Source organism: Plecotus auritus (genome assembly GCF_963455305.1).
Source record: "Plecotus auritus genome assembly, chromosome: 7".
Taxonomy (NCBI): domain Eukaryota; kingdom Metazoa; phylum Chordata; class Mammalia; order Chiroptera; family Vespertilionidae; genus Plecotus; species Plecotus auritus.
The window spans coordinates 103,566,500-103,582,147 of NC_137774.1; the positions used below are offsets into that span (position 1 = coordinate 103,566,500).

General features: G+C 36.4%; 1 protein-coding gene across 6 annotated transcripts in view; it reads right to left on the minus strand.

Annotated features, from left to right (window-relative positions):
• DMXL1 (Dmx like 1) overlaps window positions 1-15,648 on the minus strand; it is a 148,710-nt gene that overhangs the window by 107,274 nt on the left and 25,788 nt on the right. For all 6 annotated transcript variants that reach the window (XR_013961148.1, XR_013961149.1, XM_080679390.1 and 3 more), the window contains exons 5-7: window positions 10,985-11,117; window positions 6,377-6,443; window positions 4,772-4,950 (exon numbers count right to left, since the gene is read on the minus strand). Coding sequence is in view for 4 of the 6 variants with exons in the window: in XM_080679390.1 (XP_080535516.1) it covers window positions 4,772-4,950; window positions 6,377-6,443; window positions 10,985-11,117 (379 nt within the window). In the remaining 2 variants the exon portion in view is untranslated. The remainder of the gene's footprint in view (window positions 1-4,771; window positions 4,951-6,376; window positions 6,444-10,984; window positions 11,118-15,648) is intronic.

Genomic DNA, 15,648 nt, shown 5'->3' on the forward strand with positions numbered 1-15,648 from the left:
AAGGCTATAAAGTTTCAATTATAGAAAATAAATAAATCCCAAGAAAAATGGCGGCAGCCACGGAGCTGGAGAAAGCAGGAGGCTTGGGTTGCCCCTGGCGATGGAGGAAGCCAAGCTGGCCTCCGCTCAAGGCTACAAAGTTTCAATTATAGAAGATAAATAAATCCCAGATACCAGGGCCTTCGCTTGGGTCACCAGGGAGCGTGGCCAGCCTGCAAACCACCACAAGCCCCTCGCCCAGGCCACCCCACGCCACAAGGGAACACCCACCCTGATCCGGGACACCCTTCAGGGCAAACCAGCCTGCCCCCACCCGTGCTCCAGGCCTCTATACTATCTAATAAAAGAGTAATATGCAAATTGACCATCACTCCAACACACAAGATGGCTGCCCCCATGTGGACACAAGATGGCCACCACAAGATGGCCAGCAGGGGAGGACAGTTGGGAGGGACCAGGCCTGCAAGGGAGAGCAGTTGGGGGCGATCAAGCCTGCAGGGAAGGGCAGTTAGGGGTGACCAGGCCAGCAGAGGAGGAAAGTTGGGGGCGACCGGGCCTGCAGGGAAGGGCAGTTGGGGGGGAACCCAAGCCTGCAAGTGAGGGCAGTTAGGGGTGACCAGGTCGGCAGGGGAGGACAGTTAGGGGTAATCAGGCTGGCAGGGGAGCAGTTAGGCATCAATCAGGCTGGCAGGGGAGTGGTTAGGAGGTGAACAGCACCAGGCCTCTAGTAAGAAGTATAAGAATTTAGGCAAGGGCAACGAAGTAAGAAAAAAAGGTGCACAACTCAGAAGCATGTAGAGGGCTTTGACCCTGGAATGTGGGTGTCCCAGCTGACTTTTCTTAGGATACTAGGCCTACATACAGTCAGTGTAAACAGCTGGCATGTAAGAAATATTCTGATCTACTTGAGGCATTTCTCTGGCAATACCTTCCTTCCTCACATCTTCATCTGGGTATCTTATTTTTCTTCAATGGCATATCGTTGAAGATAAAAAAAAAAAAAAGTATAACCTTATAGAAGGCAACCATGTGATGGGTAAATGTCTGTGACACCCATCCTATTTTGATGTAACAACAGGCTAAGACAGTTTGAAACTGTCATCTAAACCAACTTTTGGAGGTTTCTGGAGGATATAAACAAATCTCCCAACCTGTCCTACATTCATCAGTTTTTAATTAGTGAAGATGCTTATTCAAACACTTCTCCATTATTCTTTCTTAAACCAGCAGTCCCTTGCATAATGTATTACCATTTGGTCAAGCATCTCTTTTTCTTAATTTAATCCTCACCCAGTATTTTTCCATTGAATTTTTTTTGGGGGGGGAGAGAGAGAGAGAGAGAGAGAAATATCAATGTGAGAGAGACACATTGATTGGTTGCCTCCCACATACGCTCTGACCAGGGCTGGGGATCAAATCTGCAACTGCAGAACTCTTGACCCTTCGGACTGTTGCTCTAACCACTGGGCAACAGGCTAGGGCTGGTTGAGCATCTTAACTTTAAGTGAAAAACAAACCACCTATATCACTTGCTCAGTGAAGATACCATATTAAAAAAAACAATGGTCTTTGATGGGATCTGTTTCTCCTGAGAAAGGGTCAGCCTTCCCACTATATACCTGCAGGCAGTAAGGCAACTGGTAAAACAAAGTATGCATGCATATAAGCATAACCAATGGACACAAGACACTGGGGGTTGGGGAAAGGGGAGGAGAAAAGAGACCAGGAGAAGGTCAATGGGGAAAAAAAGGAGAAATATGTACTACTATTTGTAATACTATAAACAATAAAATAAAATAAATTTTTTTCTAAAGTGAAAACAGAGAGCGCAGGGAGATAAAGCTGATTCTTAAATCGCATGGATCCAAAAGTAAAATTCTGGAGACCTCTAAAACAGTGGTTCTCAACCTTTCTAATGCCGCGACCCTTTAACACAGTTCCTCATGTTGTGGTGATCCCGAACCATAAAATTATTTTCGTTGCTACTTCATAACTGTAATTTTGCTACTGTTAATGAATTGTAATGTAAATATCTGTGTTTTCCAATGGTCTTAGGCAACCCTGCTAGCGGTTCTCAACCTGTGGACCCACAGGATGAGAACCGCTGCTGTAGAGACTAAGACCATCGGAAAACACAGATATTTACATTACAATTCATTAACAGTAGCAAAATTACAGTTATGAAGTAGCAACGAAAATAATTTTATGGTTGGGGGTCACCACAACATGAGGAACTGTGTTAAAGGGTCGTGGCATTAGAAAGGTTGAGAACCACTGCTCTAAAAGATGCCATAACTAACAAAATTCTAGTTCCATATCACAGTTCCCTGTGCTTCAAAATTTAGTTGGTAAGAGATAAAATGAACCCAGGCAGTTAAAAACAAACAAACAAAAAACTGGTATGCCTTATTGCTATTATCAGGCATTTGTAATGGCCCAGTGTAAGGCATCTGCCTCTGTCTCCACTGTGACCATTTTTGCCAACATTGAGTGAACTTGCTCAGGAGCAGATGTGACTGTCTTCTCTTAAAAGACACCATGCTACATAAGCCTCTTTTTCAGTACACTGGTAGTCTAACATCAGTGAATATAAACTTGGGATACAGCAGAAGAAATCAGCCTCCGAAATGATGTAATCTTCAGATATTTCTAAAAGGTATGATTCAGTGGTTGAGCGTCGACCCATGAACCAGGAAGTCAAGGTTTAATTACTGGTCAGGGCATATGCCCAAGTTACAGGCTAAATCCCCAGTGGGGGGCTGCAGGAGGCAGCCAATTAATGGTTCTCTCTCGTCATTGATGTTTCTATCCCTCTCTCCCTCTTCCTTCCTCACTCTGAAATTAAAAAAAAAAAAGGTTCACAGTTTGCGATGATAGCATTTTTACTGGGGTCATTTACAACTTTTAAAAGAAGAGTTAACATATGCCACAGCTCATTCTATTCTAAACACATTTTTATATATGTGAGCAATGGTCTCAGAAGTACTAGAGCAATAGTTCTCAAAGTGAAGCTCAGATGAGGATGCTTTTGCTAATGATATAGGTTGTCTACAGCACTCTTCCTTAACCCAAAGACTCTGACACATCCTCCTAACAACAGAACCATGACTGTTCCTAAAGTGTCCTACTCTTATGTATTAATATATTGGAAGTCTGGGGTAGAAACAGTAATAACTATTATACTAGAAAATACCTCAAAAATCTAGGTATAACATTAATGAATACATGTTATTATACATTTGTCCAAATTCATAAAATGTAAAACACCAAGAATGAACTGTAATATAGAGTATGGAATTTAGGTGATAATATTGTGTTGAAATAGGTTCATAAATCTAACAAATATGGAGGATTTGACATCAGGGGAAGCTACGTGTGGGAACAAAGGGTACATGAGAAATCTCTATACCTTCCCCACAATTTTGCTGTGAACCTTAAACTGCTCTAAAAAAAAAGTCTCAATATAATTTTTATTTTAAATCTAGGTATACTCTGCTGGCTCAGTAGAACAAAACTGAAGTCAACAAATGATGCTGGTACACGACCATAGATCAGCTAAGGACATCTCAAGTGACAAAAATATAAGGGAAAAACTGTACAACTCCACCGTGTGGCAAAATTGAAAATGGCCATGTAGAACAAAAGGGGATTTCTACCTATACTCAAGTAACAGATATCTATAACTTAATAAGTAGAGGCAAAAATGCAATGGGGTATCAAGTCCTGCAAGTACTACAGGAAAGAAAATGCTAACAGATGGGCTGGTGTATGCATGCATAGGTTAAACCAGTGGTCGGCAAACTCATTAGTCAACAGAGCCAAATATCAACAGTACAACGATTGAAATTTCTTTTGAGAGCCAAATTTTTTAAACTTAAACTTCTTCTAACGCCACTTCTTCAAAACAGACTTGCCCAGGCCGTGGTATTTTGTGAAAGAGCCACACTCAAGGGGCCTAAGAGCCGCATGTGGCTCACGAGCCACAGTTTGCCAACCACTGGGTTAAACTAACACCTAGTTCAGGATATCATAATGTATAATCCATTCTCTTTTCCTCAAAGATATTGGATATAATTAAAGAAATGTTTTAGCCCTAGCCGGTTTGGCCCAGTGGATAGAGCCTCAGCCGGTGGACCAAAGGGTTCCGGGTTCAATTCCGGTCAAGCACACATACTCAGTTGCAGGCTCCTCCCTGCCCTCTGCCCTGATCGGGGCTCATGCAGGAGGCAGCCAATCAATGTGTTTCTCTCACATCAATGTTTCTCTCTGTCTTTGCCTCTTTCTTCCACTCTCTCTAAAAATCAATAGAAAAATATCCTTGGGTGAGGATTAAAAAAAAAAGAAAGAAGTGGTTTAGGCCTCATGGTATGTCCTCTCAATAAAACTGGGGGAGGAGGGTTATTTTTTTTTTTTTAACCAGAGGAAATACACATAGAAAGTAGAAGACAAGGGAGTAAAATGTGAAAAGTTCCATGCAAACAATATGAAGAATGATTATGGGATAAAAGAATTAGATACATAACACAGGGAAGAAAAATATGCACAACTCTGTCACTTAAAAACATCTAATATGGAAGTATATTATCCTTTCACATGGCTCTTCTCTTAACTGCCTCATGGCCAGAGGGCTACAAGCCAGGGACCATGTAATATTACTTGAATCTTCATAGGCAAAAGTCCTATACCTATGGATTCTCAAAATAAGATAAGTAGTCAAAGTCACAAAGATGATGTTCTCTTAATACATGGGAAATATTACTAATCCACTGACCTAGGCATATATTTACTTGTTTTACGCCAGGAAAATCCATTTACAGCTCGAGGATGGGCCAGATATACAAAAGAAAAGTCAATTTCTCCTTGGGATTGTTTTTCTGAACTTTTATCTGGAGATGTAACAGTTGTCCGCCAGTTTTCTACATTATACCATACCTTTAAAAGACAGTCATCCTAAGAGAAAAAACAAAACAAACAGAAAAACATCCACATCAGAATTAAAGATTAAGTGAAATAGCAAAAGTAAGGTTTTCTCCTCAATCACAGCAACTTAAGAATGGGGAAAGGGTTGTACATGGATGAATTGAGTAGAAAATCTCTGATTTTGACACTTTTCTATTAGCATTCCCTAACTGTGCTTTGAGAATTAAAGTGTGTGAATGTGTGTATTTAGCAAGGGTTGGTTCAAGAAAAATTCTAGTTACTATAGACTATGAAAAACAGAGTCATTCAGGAAACTGAAAGATGAAATTAAGGGTACTTTTTCCATTTAGCCAAGTATCAAATAAAAAAACATTACTACTGCCAAACTTAAAAAGACTGATAATATCTGAAAACAAAGGACAGTTTTCATGAACTATCATATGAATGTTCAAAGAAAATGTTGAAGATAATAAGTAGTTAACAACCACTACTATATTAAATAATCTAAGTAAAATCAAAATTGCATCTCCTAACTTGGGATGTAGGGAAGAACAAGGGAGATTAAAATGCACCAGGTTTTACTCTTAAACTGTAATTACATTCCCACCTGTAATGTCAACCTGAATAAACAGCTCCACTTCTAAGAAAAACCTCACTGAGGCCCAGTCAATGTGGCTCAGTGGTTGAGCCTCAACCCATGACCCAGGAGGTCATGGTTAGATTCCCAGTTAGGGCACATGCCTGGTGTTGTGGGCTCAATTCCCCGTAGGGGGCAAGCAGGAGGCAATCGATTGATGTTTCCATCTCTCCCTCTCCGTTCATCTCTCTGGAAATCAATAAAAACATAATTTTTTAAAACCCAGGGAAGATTTCGAGTATCTCACATTCTTAATTTGCAGAAGGCTTTGAGCATTGAGAATAACTTCAGAACAATAACTTCAATTGTGCATTAACTGCTCTGTAAACCAATAATTAAAAATGATTACAAATGTCCTAGAAAGTCTGCAAAATCTTATAGCTTAAATACAGCTTATATATCTGTCAGCTTAAAGATAATATAAATAGTAGCAACGGTTTATAGACAGTATACTACATGCAGGACACTATGCCAGTCACTTTACATATACTGTCTAAATTAATCCTATGATGAATGACCTGAAATAGGTATTATTATCCTCAGTTTACACATGAGAAAACCAAGGCTCAATTTTAACTAATTACTCAATATCAAAAAGTTGGTAAATGGTAGATTTATAACCAGATTATCTTTAAGTCTGTGCTGTTTCAATTACACTATACTACCTTTTAACACAGTAATATTGAGCCAATTTTTGCTATTTAACATTTTAAACAGAAAATATTTTCAACTTAAATAAGAGTAAAGCCAATTAATGTTCTTATGAAGTTTCAAAATAAACCATAAACACAATTTGGCAATAGCAGTTTTATAAATTACCTTCCCAGTAGTGGCAAAAAATTCTCCATCTGGTGAAAATTTCATTAAATGAATTTGAGAAGCAGTTCTGTAAATTAAACAAAGAACAATTTTCAAGGAAAAATAAGTAATAAATAATGCAGTATTACTCCACTAAACTATACTCAGCAATTTCTTCAAATAATAAAAATTTCTAATAACACAAGTTACACACTCACTTTTAGTATAACTCTTAAATATAAAATAAATTTTAAAATATAAAACTTTACATTAAATATAAAGATTATTTTTATTTCTAAATATTCATGCATAAGAATCATACAAGGAATGAATTGTCAGTCTTTAAAACTTAAGACCAGCCCTGGCCAGTGTGGCTCAGTTGGTTGGAGCATTGTCCAGTACACCAAAAAGTTTCAGGTTCAGTTCTTGGTCAGGGCACAAACATAGGTTTTGGATTCAATCCCCAGTCGGGGAGCATTTGGGAGGCCATGGATCAATGTTTCTCTCTCACATCAATGTTTCTCTCTCTCCCCCCCTTCCCTTCTTTCTAAAAAAAAAATTAAATTAAATTAAAAAATCAATAAATACATCCTCGGGTATTAAAAAATAAATAAAACTTAAGACCAGAGTCATAGCTCTCATTCCCTCAGAATGTGAGAGAAAGAATGATGTTATTTTAAATCTGGAATCTAATATCCAGAGCCACAGGTAATCTATATTCCACAATACATTTTCAGGGACAAATCAGTATTTTAAGATGAATTCTGCCTGAAGGCAGCATTTGACTAATTAAAGATTATGTGTGGGTTAATGGCCATCATAAACTCAGCCTGCCAGCTTCACCTGTATACTTGGTAAGTACTTGTTTTTCTTCTCCAAGTAGCTTTGGCTCATTTCCCTTCATTGCCTTCCCTTCTGGCTACCCACATATGCTGATCTCAAGACACCTCTCACTATCGTCACTTTCCTTTTCTTACCCAAGTTCATGTTTAGATAAATTCATCCTAAAATTCTTTGTAAAGCAGGCTAAAGATGATTTCTGTCATAACTCAGCAAAAATAACTTTTTCCTCATTTTAAATGCAATAAATACATAATAGAAAATATTGATACAGACGGATAAGAAAATGAAATCATCTATAGTTTTAAAGATACCACAACACCGATTCCATGCAAAACCACTCTTAACATTTTAATACATTGAATTCCAGATGCTTCTGTCCACTCTCCCTATCTACTTCCTATAGGAGGATGTAGAAGAGGGGATGAAAACCGAGGTCATATTTACAATTTTATTTGCAACATTTATTTTAAAATGTTATGAAAAGTTTTGTGTATCAATATGTGTAGATCTGCATTAATTTACTGGTTTATGGTATTCTATTACACATATATGCAATGATTTTAGCAAGTCTTCAGTTGATTACTCAAGAAATTTTTCTGTATTTTAGCTGTAATTCCAGTTTGGTCCTGGGAGCGTGTCCATGCAGCATCCACTTACTCTGCCGCCATTTTTAATCTTCCCAAGTGAGGTATCTGCAATGATTTTAAATAATTTGACAATTCACTGCTGTTTTCTCATTTTGCTGCTTTTTAAAAAAAGTGGTGTGATGAACATTCTTGCACATGCATTTTTTATGCATCTGGTTAGCCCTAAGGATGTCCTTAAGACAAATTATTAAAAATGTCTGGTATCCGTGATTGTGACCTTGTCTCCACTAGTCTTTTCTCAAAAGAGCAGCTAAAACAGTCTTTTAAAAGGGAATCAGATCTCAACACTCCCTCTGCTCAAAACACTAACAGCCTCCCAACTCACTTAGAAAAGGCAAAAGCCTCACAATAACCTATAAATGGACTCCTGACTTTGATCATTTCCCCTATCACTCTTCACCTTGTTCACTTTACTTCAGCCACAACCTAAGTAGCAGTTTTTGCACTGGGTGTTCCCTCTGCCTACAACATTCTTCCTCCCACAGATATGCACACATGGCTTACTGCCTCACTTCCTCCAGGTCTATCCTCAAATGTCACCTCTACTCCTCTTCCCCTTACCCTACTTACTTTTTCTCCATCATACTTACTGATCTTCATCTACATGTGTAGCATGTTTTAAATTTTTTCCTTATATCTAGTAAATTATGGAGACCTATTACTTAAGTATATTTAGTATAATTAAAACTTGCAGTTTCTAGTTTCATGGTTTTTCTGCTTACTTAATAAACCAGCTCAAATAAATTAGTATATCTAGCCCAAGTTATTACTGTATAATCTTGATTTAACTTAAAATTATTACCCTCTCCCAAATAAATAAAGCACATAATACATTCTCAGTTTAACCCAATGAAAACCCCTTACTAGATCTGCAATAAAGGCAACAGTACACTTTGCTGCTCCTCTCTTCCCAATTTTCTAAAGAAAAGAGTCCAAAACAACGCCATAGCTCTTTTGCAAAATTCTATTCCCTTTTCACATGGTAAGCCTTTTTAATACCCATGATCTAGCTGAAGGGTACAAAATACATGGAACCAGCTCCTTTGAAATCTCCTTGGTAAATTCTATATATAGGAGGTCTGCATTACTCTCATTTTGGTATCTCATATATAACTTATTATTGCTTCAAATAAAAGTGACTCAAGAAAAATGGCATTTAACATCCTGTCATACCAGTTTACTGGTTATTATCTATCTCCCCCGATCTGTCACTGCTATATTCCAAGCACTTTACATTGCCTGGAACATGATAAGCACTCAACAAATATTTGTTGAGTTAATGAATAAAATTTTAAATTGCTATTAAATGTATGAAAAAAATTAAGCCTGTTAATTCATACTTCCAAATTGCTCTCTAGAAAGATAATACTAATTGCACTCCTTTCTTAACTGTATAAAAAAAAAGTAGCTGTTTTTCCAAACACTCACTAGTAATAGCTATTATTCATCCTCTTTATGGATATTTCACATTTCTTCATCTCAAGTGAGATCAACCAACCATTGATAGGTTTATTACTCATAAGTATTGCCTTATTGTCCATTTCTGTTCACTATTAAGATATCTGTTCTTTTCTAATTAATTTTTAAGACCTCGTTTTAAAAAAAGGATTAACCCAAAATTGCAAATATTTTTTCCTCTCAAGTTCTTATTTCTCTTCCTTAGGGTCCTTCTTATTTACAAAAAAATTTTTTTTTTAATCCTCATCCGAAGATAATTTTTCCATTGATTTTTTAGAGAGAGTGAAAGGGAGGGAGGAGGAGAGAGAGAGTGAGAAAGAAAAATTTATGTGAGAGATATCTCACACGTGCCCCAACCCTGGCCAAGGATCAAACCTGCAACCCAGGTATGTGCCCTTGACCAGGAATCAAACCTGAGACAGTCACCGGCAACGCTCTAACCACTTAGCATCACTGGCCAGGGCTACAGAAATATTTTATTGTTACAGTAAGAACAATCAATTTTTTCCTTTCTTTTCCTTTAAGTTTCAAGTTTTGGTATCATACTTAGAAAGTCTTTACCTGACTCTAGAGAGCAACACTTTTCATCCCATAGCAATAGAACATAAATGACAAATGTTAGCCATATATGTGACTTAAAATTTCCTAGTAGCCACATTTAAAAAAGTAAAAGGAAACAGGTGAAATTAATTATATTTTATTTAAACTAATATTTCAAAAATATTATCATTTCAACATGTAATCAATAAAAAATTGATAGGATAATTTACACTCTTTTCTTTGTGTTAAGTTTTTGAAATCTAGTATGTATTTTATATCTACAGCACATCTCATTTCAGGCTAGCTACATTTCAAGTGCTCAACAGTGATATGTGGCTACTTGCTACCATACTGGACATTGTAGCTCTGAAATATAAAAATTCACCTATGTTTTTTTCTAATATTTGTTTCATTGTATAGAAATTCATTTTGTTCTTCCTTTGACCTTTATTTTGGTGCCAGATATGAAACAGACTCTAACTTCATTTCTCTTCCATAAAGCTAGCAAGTTTGTCCCACTTACGTAAAACGCCACCTTAAATATTAAAGCTCCATGTATAACTGGGCCTAATCCTGAACACTAATCTGTCTGTTCTTATATCAATGACAAACTGCTTGATCAGTTGTAGCTTTAGAATTCATTTTGCTATGCTAATATCTTTGTTCTTTATTTCTCTCAAAATTCTCTCAGAATTTTCCCATATTTGACTTCTTAAATGAACTTCAGCACTATGCTCAAAAGTAGAAATTCCAATGGGACTTTGACAAAAATTATGTCTAATATATAGATTACTTTGGAAAAAATATACCTGTTCACAACAGAAAAATTTTCATTCAAAAGCATTAAAAGTATCTCTATCTCCTTTTGTATAATTTAGCAAGTTCTATTGAATGACCTTCATATAGGCCTTACACATTTCTTAGGTCTCTTCATAAACGTTTTATTCAACAAGTTTAAAAAAAAATCTGTAGAACATGGGAAATGGTGAATCCTCTGTTTATAAAAAAAAAAAAGCATGTCACAATAAAAAAAAAAGTCAATACATTTTATGTTAGTGTGGTTTTACACAAACTAAAATGCATCCAAAATAAAACCACATGGCAGAGGTTTGTCAGTTCAATCCCCTTATTAATTGCTTACTTGTAACGCCAAATGCATCTCCAATCCCCCAAGTTAAGACCTGTTTTATCTGGATTTTCATCTTCAGTTGGCTTCTCCAAGTTAGCATTGGACCAGAGTTGTAAATAGCTAGAACCAGTTAAAAGACGATTGCCTAAAAAAAATAATATATATATATATATATTATTCAGCATTTATTATGTAGGTATTTAGTTAGTGAGTTAAGTTACATACTCAACAGTTTCATATAACACTATAAAGATAAAATAACTTCCAAAAAAAAGTCAAATAACAAAAAGAGATTGGGGGAGGGGGAGTAAAGTTATATTTTAATTTTGTTAAAGCAGCTTAGGAAAAAGAGATTTTTATAATCTCTCATTCAACAAACATTTAATGAGCATCTTCTTTGTACCAGGCACTGTGCTAGGCATGAAGCATATAATGACAAATATAATACTGTCCTTTTTTATAATGAGTTTATATTCCAGTAGAGAAATATGAACAGAGGCATGAATTCAAATACATTCCCAAGAATGGCTTGTAATCTGAGATGGATAAGAAATAAGTTGTATAGTAGATCTGTAAAAATAAATAAGGTTGGAAAAAAATCTGAGATCAGATTATGAAACTTTTTTAAAAAAAATATATTTTATTGATTTCTTACAGAGAGGAGGGGAGAGGGATAGAGAGTTAGAAACATCAATGAGAGAGAAACATCAATCAGCTGCCTCCTGCATACCCCCTACTGGGGAGGTGCCCGCAACCAAGGTACATGCCCTTGACCCGAATCGAACCTGGGATCCTTGAGTCCGCAGGCCGACGCTCTATCCACTGAGCCAAACCCGTTAGGGCTATGAAACATTTTTGATGTTCATGAGGAATTTGGAGTTTGTTATAGATCTTGGAAGTTAAAGATTTTTAAGTGGGAGGAGGGAGTTCACGTAAATGGATCTGTATTTTAGAACAAGGGGTCTCAACTGGGGGCAGGGGTATCAACAGAGAGACTTGAAAAGGCCTGTGAACCTCCCTTCATTGAGATATGCAAGTTATATGTATAGTATGTACATTTTTCTAGAGAGATAATCAGTAATTGCCACCATACTATCAAAGATTCCAGTACACAAAGAAGGGTAAAGATCCATTTTAGAAAATAACTCTAGTGATAGACAAGATTAGGGAAAACACAGGACAGAGAATCTGGTTAACCTACTGTAATAATACTGATGGGAAATCACAAGGACCTGAATCAAATATTAAAGACAAGGACTTGAAAGCCATTTCAAAAGTAGAATTTTCAAGGCTTAACACCAATAAAAAACAGGAACATACAATAGGTTTCAGGGATAGATTTCAATTTTATGACTTGGATAACTGAGTAGAAGATTGTGCCATAATCCAAACAAAGAAGATAGGGGAGGTGATGTAATTTTTGCAAAAAAGTTGACAATAAATAAAGCATTCACCTTAGCAACTAAGAACTATGGATTGGTGTCTCTCTAAAAATATCATTTTATTTCAAAGGGAAAGTGGGTCTGTGGCACACAGACTTTAGAAATTTTTGTGTCTTAATTCCCAACTAAGGCACTTAATTAACCATGTGAATTTGATCAAGTTGGGAAGCTTTTGAGCCTCAATTTTCTCATCTATAAAATTAAAAATTTGCTGACGGGAAGCCAAGACTGTCTGCTCCGCCCTGAGACTCCACCCCATCCAAGCTGAGCACAGAGGCTATTGCAATTTGGCAAGTCTAATCCTATAAGGCTGTCTCCAGCACTGAACTTCTCCCAGCATAGACACAGCTGATCCTCACAGGCAACTGGCCTGGATGTCTATTCCTCCCAGTGATACCAACAACAATCAAAACTTAACTACAACAAGGCTGTACACACAGTCCACAAAGGGGTGCACCAAGAGTGTCCACCTCAGGTTAACTGGGGAGGCCGACCCACTGGGCCATATAGGAAACCTAGCACAAAAAGCTACCCTACCAATTCAGGGAAGCAGTGAAAATGAGGAGGCAAAGAAACAGATCATAAACGAAAGAAATGGAGGAAAATAAACGACTGGATATAGAATTCAAAACCACAGTTATAAGGCTTTTCAAGAATATCCTAGAAAAGGCCGATAAATTTAGCGAGACCCTCGAGGATATGAAAAAGGACCAACTAGAAATTAAACATACACTGACTGAAATAAAAAATATTATACAGAGACCCAACAGCAGACTAGAGGACCCCAAGAATCAAGTCAAAGATTTGAAAAACAAAGAAGCAAAAACCACTCAACTGGAAAAGCAAAAAGAAAAAAGAATCCAAAAAGTTGAAGATAGTGTAAGAAGCCTCTGGGACAACTTCAAGCGTACCAACATCAGAATTATGGGGGTGCCAGAAGAAGAGAGAGAGCAAGATACTGAAAACCTATTTGAAGAAATAATGACTGAAAACTTCCCCTACCTAGTGAAAGAAATAGACTTACAAGTCCAGGAGGCGCAGAGAACCCCAAAGGAGAGGAATCCAAAGAGGACCACACCAAGACACATCATAATTAAAATGCCAAGGGCAAAAGACAAAGAGAGAATATTAAAAGCAGCAAGAGAAAAACAGTTAATTACCTACAAGGGAGCACCCATACGATTGTCAGCTGATTTCTCAACAGAAACTATGCAGGCCAGACGGGAGTGGCAAGAAATATTCAAAGTGATGAAAAGCAAGAACCTACAACTAAGATTATTCTACCCAGCAAAGTTATCATTCAGAATGAAAGGTCAGATAAAGAGCTTCACAGATAAGAAAAAGCTAAAGGAGTTCATCACCACCAAACCAGTATTATATGAAATGCTGAAAGTTATTCTTTAAGAAGAGGAAGAAGAAGAAAAAGGTAAAGATAAAAATTATGAACAACAAATACATGTCTATCAACAAGTGAACTAAAAATCAAGTGAATTAAAAATCTGAGGAACAAAATAAACTGGTGAATATAATAGAATTAGGGGCATAGAAAGGGAGTGGACTGATAATTCTCAGGGGGAAAGGATAATGGGGGTGCAGGAAGAGACTGCACAAAAATCGTACACCTATGGATGAGGACAGTTGGGGGGAGGTAAGGGCAGAGGGTGGGGTGGGAACCGGGTGGAGGGGAGCTACGGGGGGCGGGGGAAGGAGAAACAACTGTAATAATCTGAACAATAAAGATTTATTAAATTTAAAAAAAAGAAAAAAATTAAAAATTTGTATAGTGTTGTAGTAAGGATTAGCTATAATATTTATAATGTATTTAGCATAGGCTAGGCACTTAGAAAAAGCTCAATAAATAATAGCAACTAGGGGGAAAGTCTCACAGGCAGATATAAACAGTCCAGAAAGTACTAATGAGACATTCCATTTAAATATGATTACTAGCCCTAGTTGGTTTGGCTTTGTAGATAAAAGCATTGGCCTGGGGAATGAAAGGTCCTGGTTTCGATTCTAGTCAAGGGCAAATGCCTGGGTTGTGGGCTCGATCTCCAGTAGGAGGCATGCAGCAGGCAGCCAGTCAATGATTCTCTCTCATCACTGATGTTTCTATCTCTCTCTCCCTCTCCCTTCCTCTCTGAAATAAAAAAAAAATACATTTGAAAATAAATAAATATGATTACTATTCCACTGTTTAACTTAATAACAAACACAAGTTTTCTTTTTTTGGAGATATAATAATTGTCATATAACATTATTAGTTTCAAGCGTATAACATGATTCAATATTTGCATATATTGAAAAATGATCACCACAATAAATCTAGCTAACACCCATCACCATACATGGTTACAACGTTTTTCCTTATGATGAGAACTTTAAAGATATACTCTCTTTGCAACTTACAAATATACAATACAGTACAATACAGTATTATTAACTATAGTCAGTGCTGTACATTACATCCCCAGGATGTTGGATGTAACTGGAAATTATTAACATAAACTGAAAATAAATTTACCCCATGAAGGATTAAAAATTTAATAAAGAATGCAAAATAATTAATCCTAAGTATGGAATGACATAAAAGTAGGTAAGGTATAGTATAAAATATATTGATTTAAACATAAAGGGTAGAGGTATGGTTATTAAAATTGGGGTAGGGGGGGGAACATAAGAAGCCTAAGACAGAAAATCTTATGATTTAAGCAAGGTGCAATAGTGGATTTCAAGACAACACAAGAGCATTGTAGTCAATTTACTAACATCAACTGAAAAAAATTTCTTTATATCCAAATACCTGGTACATAAATATATACATACTGAACAAAACCAAAATACTAGTATTTCATGTAAAATATTAAAAATAATTTTATAAATAATTACAAAGTTCATTTGCAAAAGTAATAATTATACTAACAGCTCCCAAATATTTAGTATAGCTGTAATCTATTCCTCAACCAAATTCTAAACTTTAAAGTTTTAATAGTAAAAAGAAAGATAATGAACTTCTATATGAATTTTAACTCAATCACAGTTAAAAAAGATAATGGTCATGAGCTGCTGTCAAGTCACTATGAGATATGTTAAAAAATAACTCATCATCTATTCATACTACTCTGTAATGATGATTTTAGAGGAATTTAACATTAACACTATGCTCTAAAACATCAGTACTAACAGACCATGGGCACAAAAATTCCAAGCAACTGATACATCATTACTAAAAATATA